Genomic DNA, 6,079 nt, shown 5'->3' with positions numbered 1-6,079 from the left:
TTCCACAAAGACAGGCAGAAAGAGAAACATGACTTCAACATCACTTCCTGGTCCTGCACTTCTTCTCCTCCTCCCTCCTCTATTCTTTAACTGTAGAACAGTAAGACTTTTAGCTTTTCATGTGCCACATTACCAACAGGCAGTCAGTCAAAATAATAAGCCCTCCAGCAAATCATCTTGTCATGGCCTGAACAGGACCCTGACCGGCTTTTACACTCTGCTTGACCCGTTCCTCCCACTACGCTAGACTAAATCCCATTTCAGTTCTGGACTGATTTCCAACAGCTGAACTGTGCGTGGATTATGATTAAGTAGTCGATAGACAGCGTCTAATAAAGATGGATTATTGTGGCTCTTCAAATGCAAGCTAATTTAAAGTCTTACCAACTGGTTTCACCTCAGCTGATGAGTTCATGTTTGTAACCCACATAACTCACAGTCACTCAGTCTTATTAGTGAAAGACAACATGTGTGACTTTTCCTTCAGCTGAACTGAAATGCCAGTTCAGAAAGAAGCTCTTGGTTGGAAACTGAAGACTGGACACACTTCTCATATTTCATGTGCAAAGACCTCGGAGAATTCACTCAACAACAAACTCCCCTGGAAACTCAGATTAAATAAATACAAACTATAAATGGGACTTTGAGATTAAAAAAATATAGAGATAGATATTCATCAATAATACCTAATTGAATTTGGGTTTAAGATCTAATTAATCTATCTCTGTTCATGTCTGGATGCACCGAGTGTGGCAGGCTGAGGCTAGGCATTGATCACAAGATTACAAAATCTTTACTACGTCCTTTCACCTCAGTCACCAGCGAAGCACAGAGGATTAACAACGCACTCATCATTCGCTGTCAAGTAAATGGTAACTTGACAAAACCTAAATGAGATGGATGAAAACAATGTTTAACAAACCTTTTCAACGATGATGAGGTCCCCAACTTGAATACCGCTGCTTTTAACCTTCACTGTGCCTGAAATACGGAGATACAAACACAACGACTCATTCTCCTGGTTCACAAATGTGTTGTTTAGCCAAATATGACAATAAAAATCAAACAGTAATGTCTTTGGGGGAGCTGCTGTGTTGCACGACTTACCACTCACCCCAGAGACTTTGGCTAAGTCATTTTTCAGTGCAGATTTGAAAGAATGCTGGGGTTGCTGAGCCTTTTCACTCATTCCATTTGGAATGAAGGGCAAAATTGTTTAGAAGAGATCACTGACCCCTGACCTCTGCCGTGACCTCTGGGCTTTGCATATGTAAGGCATTAAAGCACATTAATATTGCTATGCATCCGATTTCAGGGGGCTTCACATTAGTGCTCTGCTCCCCTAATGCAAGAAACCTTTACACATTACTTTACAAAAGAAAGATCAGTAAATCAGGACCGAGCAGCTTCAGAAAACAGCTTTCAGAACCATCTAAAAAAGCTAAAGAAATCAAAGGCTATGACGTGTAATTTAAAAAAAAATACCCCACCAAATTCTGACACCATGAAGTATCTATAAACCTCCGCACAGGGGCTGCCATCACCGAGGCAAGCGGTCATTGTGTTTATGGGTAAAGCGAACTGTCACATCAAAGGGACGAAGTGATGGAAACCACAAGAGGCCTCCTGCTTTTTATTGCTGGTAGCACGTTATACCACGACCTCTTATATACACTTTTACATCTCTGCTTTGAATTAACCACCATTTCCCTTAGCCCCAGTGAGTTTTAATAGGACCGACCTCCTACAGTTAATAGATGCTGATGCTTAAAAATAAGCAACATGGTTTGGATATGGACCCGGCAAAGCATAGCTAATGTTTTCCAGGCTTCATTACCTCTTGTTGAAAGCTTGCTGTAAATCTGAGAGTTCACTTCTTTGTCTCGAAGGTAGCATCTTATTTCTTCGACCGCCTCCCTCATGATGGTGACAATCAAAACAAGGCCCTGGAAAGGGGAGAGTTAAAACTGTGTTCTTCTCCAAACTAGACAGCAACAAACCTGCTGTGTTTGTTAGAAACACCTGAACTTTTCCATCTAGCTGCCCTGAATACAAATTACACATGGGAAATGCAGCCGATTTCATAATAATGAACAGCTAGGAGGAACAAAGCTTTGTGAAAGGACTCATACCAAGGGGACCCAGTAGGTGTAGAGGGCACCTAAACGTAGCTCCTCGACAAACTGGGAGCAGGCCAACAGCAAAAAGTACAAGTTGTAGAAGTACTTGAACTGATTGAACAGCACCTGTGAACACAGAACACAGAGATACAGAGTAAAATATTTCCTGTTATTATGAATGAATCTGACATTTAATGCTAGACTCCTCCTTTTTGTTTTTAAAGTCATGACTGATTTTGATAGAAAATGTATCTGACAGCTTTGATTTCCATGTGGCTTGTTGTAACGTTATTTTGGTGACCTCTAATTTAAAAAAAACACCTACGTGAATCGTCATTTCAGACATTTGTTTCACTACAATGTTAGACATTTAGCAGTGATTCTTATTAAAGAAAAATTCTGTTGACATAACTGGTGATAGAAAAATCTAAGAAGTGGAGATTTTGGTTGCAGTTTAAACAAATCATCGTAGCCCGAATCACAATATAGGACCTTTTCCGGAAAAATCAAATGAGAAGATGTTTTCCAAATTAGCACAATTTCTGAAACGGATGCAAAAATTATAATAAAATCCGATATTCATCAAAATGATTTCCCACTTTGTTGATATTGGGCTTATACACATAAATACTAAAAGGGAAAACATAAACTGTGGCAAAATCATGAAACTAATTTATAAAATCTCCCCTTATATATCAACATATCACCCACACCTACTAAAAGTTACCAAGATTTCAATCACGTCAGCCAAGTTTAGTCCACAAATCTTTCAAACTATATGTAAACACATACAGCAGCATCTTAAATTTTACTCCCATTCTACAACTCTGCTCAACTTAATGCCCCCAGTGTGTAAGATTACCACCAAGTGAAAGCTTGTGACATGCCTCAAAGTACACAAAAAGCATCACGATTTGCAATGCAAAAAGACTCGGTTCCTGCTTTATGCTTTCCAAACAAATCTGAGCCTCTTACAGTGTTTGCCTTCATATACAAAAATAAGATCAAATAAGAAAACTAAATGTCTGGAAAACAAATTTATATGTAAACCAGGCCTGGAAAATGTGGAAGTCACAGGCACGGCAACCTCCAGCCAATGTCACATCTGTCACATCTGTCACATCTGCCGATAAAGGTTTGTGGAACCAACCATCAGTGGCTGAACTATCCATCATATCGCTCCTCATTTAAAGATCTATTTTAACATGAGTCAGTCCGCTACTTAAAAATGACCCGGAGATCTTCTTATACTGCTGACGTGTGAAGTGAAGAAAGTAACCAAACCAAACCTGGCCGGCACATCAAGCTGGCATAACACCAACTGTGCATCTGTCAGTCAGTAAAAACGTAACCACCATCTGTGTGTCTTCCAGAGGCATGCTAATATGTGGTCATTTAGGATTTGGCTAACTATAAGCAGGCACAATCATATGTGTGATTTATAGACACCACTTTATGTGAAATTCTAACTGACACTTGTCACTAACAGTTTATAGACTAAACCAGGGGTGCCCACACTTTTTTCACAGCAGGGACAGGGAAGGTGGTTAAAATTGATGGGAAGATGGATGGAGCCAAATACAGGACCATTCTGGAAGGAAACCTGATGGAGTCTGCAAAAGACCTGAGACTGGGATGGAGATTTGTCTTCCAACAAGACAATGATCCAAAACATAAAGCAAAATCTACAATGGAATGGTTCAAAACTAAACATATCCAGGTGTTAGAATGGCCAAGTCAAAGTCCAGACCTCAATCCAATCGAGAATCTTTGGAAAGAACTGAAAACTGCTGTTCACAAATGCTCTCCATCCAACCTCACTGAGCTCGAGCTGTTTTGCAAGGAGGAATGGGCAAATATTTCAGTCTCTCGATGTGCAAAACTGATAGAGACATACCCCAAGTGACTTACAGCTGTAATCGCAGCAAAAGGTGGCGCTACAAAGTATTAACTTAAGGGGGCTGAATAATTTTGCACGCCCAATTTTTCAGTTTTTTATTTGTTAAAAAAGTTTGAAATATCCAATAAATTTCGTTCCACTTCATGATTGTGTCCCACTTGTTGTTGATTCTTCACAAAAAATTACAGTTTTATATCTTTATGTTTGAAGCCTGAACTGTGGCAAAAGGTCGCAAAGTTCAAGGGGGCCGAATACTTTTGCAAGGCATTGTAACTTAAGGTAGAACTAGCATGAAACTCGAAGTCAACCCGCTCTGCTCCGCCCAGCGCTCCCTCTCTCTGCTCCACTACGCTCTGCCACCTCTTCAGATATCTGTCATTATGAAATTACAATAAATGAAAATGCAGCATAACTTTCTAATCAAGCAGAAACAACTGAAAACCTCTGACTGGTTAGAGAGGTCAACCCACTCAAAACCTTTTAGAAGCTCATATCTCTGCACTGCTGCCAGCCCTGTTCAATGGGTCTGGGTCACAGGAGGCTTCGACAGCACCTCTCCACAAGTTTTGGATCTTATTTCTACAAGAACAATATTGGTAAAAGTTACATACTGTGGCTTTAATTAACAAAACAATTGTCAGATTAATCAATAATGAAATAATACTAATAATGTTAGGTGCAGCCCCAATTTGATCTGCTGATCCACAACAATTTAAAATGAGTCAAACACTACAATGAGATTAAATGACAGGCCACATTAAACAGCAAAGAGTACAGGAGGACAGTCAAGATGACCTTATTCCTAACATTATGAATCTCTGGAAATGTGTCCAACAAGTGAGAGTGAATCAGGGCCAGGCTCAGATAGATGGGGAGGGTGGAGGGGTGACCTCTGACTGACACTAACCGCAGGCAGGAAGGTGAAGAAGTTGGACTTCTGGTTGTTAATGACATTCCTGGGGTACCTCTGCTCCCTCTTTTCTGGGTGGCCGAGCCACACAGTGCGAGGACGGAAGTCACCCATGCCACAGCATCGTGACCACGGGCAGCACCTGGAAGAGGAAGAGGTAAAAAGGAGTGGAAATGAATTCCAAATGTGATCACACTATTTGGTTCAATAACAGAGAAACAGACAGTTACATAAAATAAGAAACTGGGATTTTGCGGTTCAATTTAGTTTATTTCAGTTTAAAATGTATTCTGCAATTTGACTCCTAACTCTGTTAAGATCATTTTTAATGAATTCATGTCACATCTGTGGTGCTTATTGTAGGTACAAACCAACAGAACAGTTAGAGCAAAAGGTCCAGAGAGATCATGCCATACAAAATAAACATTAACTTCATTTGGAGAAGGATGGCCACTCCCCTAGCTCTACCAAAACAACAAAACACTCCATATCAATCAACCAAAAGCCCAGTGACCTTGTGATTAATAATTGAATGACTTTGTAAGTTATAAAAACATCGACTATAAAAACAATATAGGTCTGACAAATATACATGTACAACCATCAACCAAAGGGGATAGGACAGTAAGGGCCCAGTAAGTTTATGATTTATATTTGTTCTCTACTGTAGATGTTAACCCATGTACAGATGTTCATTTATTGATAAATGGCACACTTAATGTGCTAAAGATGAAAATGTTTCCAAGTTTTAGTTGACTGTCTAGTACATACATATTAACTGAGAGTAACTACTTAGTGTAAGTTGGTCATTGACATCTGATTGTACAAAACTGACACATGGTGTTCCTCAAGGTTCCATTCTTGGGACTCTTTTATTCCTCAAGGTTCCATTCTTGGGACTCTTTTATTCAACATCCAAATGTTCGCACTCGCTCAGATTATGGAAAACAACAAACTTATGCAGACGACACACAATTAAAATACAAAACACATTTCCGATCTGCTGCTAGATTCATTACAAGATCCATCCATCCATCCATCCATTTTCCTCCGCTTATCCGGGACCAGGTCGTAGGGACAGCAGTCTAAGCAAAGATGCCCAGACTTCCCTCTCTCCAGACACTTCCTCCAGCTCCTCCGGGGGAATGC

The 6,079-nt window shown here is 40.0% G+C and overlaps 1 protein-coding gene across 1 annotated transcript in view; it reads right to left on the bottom strand.

Moving 5' to 3' along the window:
- Nucleotides 1-6,079, bottom strand: part of atp9a (ATPase phospholipid transporting 9A) — a 30,048-nt gene that overhangs the window by 21,950 nt on the left and 2,019 nt on the right. The window contains exons 2-5 of the mRNA XM_020618978.1: nucleotides 4,928-5,072; nucleotides 2,133-2,246; nucleotides 1,838-1,946; nucleotides 923-981 (exon numbers count right to left, since the gene is read on the bottom strand). Of these exons, the coding sequence (XP_020474634.1) occupies nucleotides 923-981; nucleotides 1,838-1,946; nucleotides 2,133-2,246; nucleotides 4,928-5,072 (427 nt within the window). The remainder of the gene's footprint in view (nucleotides 1-922; nucleotides 982-1,837; nucleotides 1,947-2,132; nucleotides 2,247-4,927; nucleotides 5,073-6,079) is intronic.

This window comes from Monopterus albus, unplaced genomic scaffold (genome assembly GCF_001952655.1).
Source record: "Monopterus albus unplaced genomic scaffold, M_albus_1.0 scaffold212.1, whole genome shotgun sequence".
In the NCBI taxonomy this organism is placed as follows: Eukaryota; Metazoa; Chordata; class Actinopteri; order Synbranchiformes; family Synbranchidae; genus Monopterus; species Monopterus albus.
Note: the sequence above shows the minus strand (reverse complement) of the source record. Positions and strands in the feature narration are given on the sequence as shown.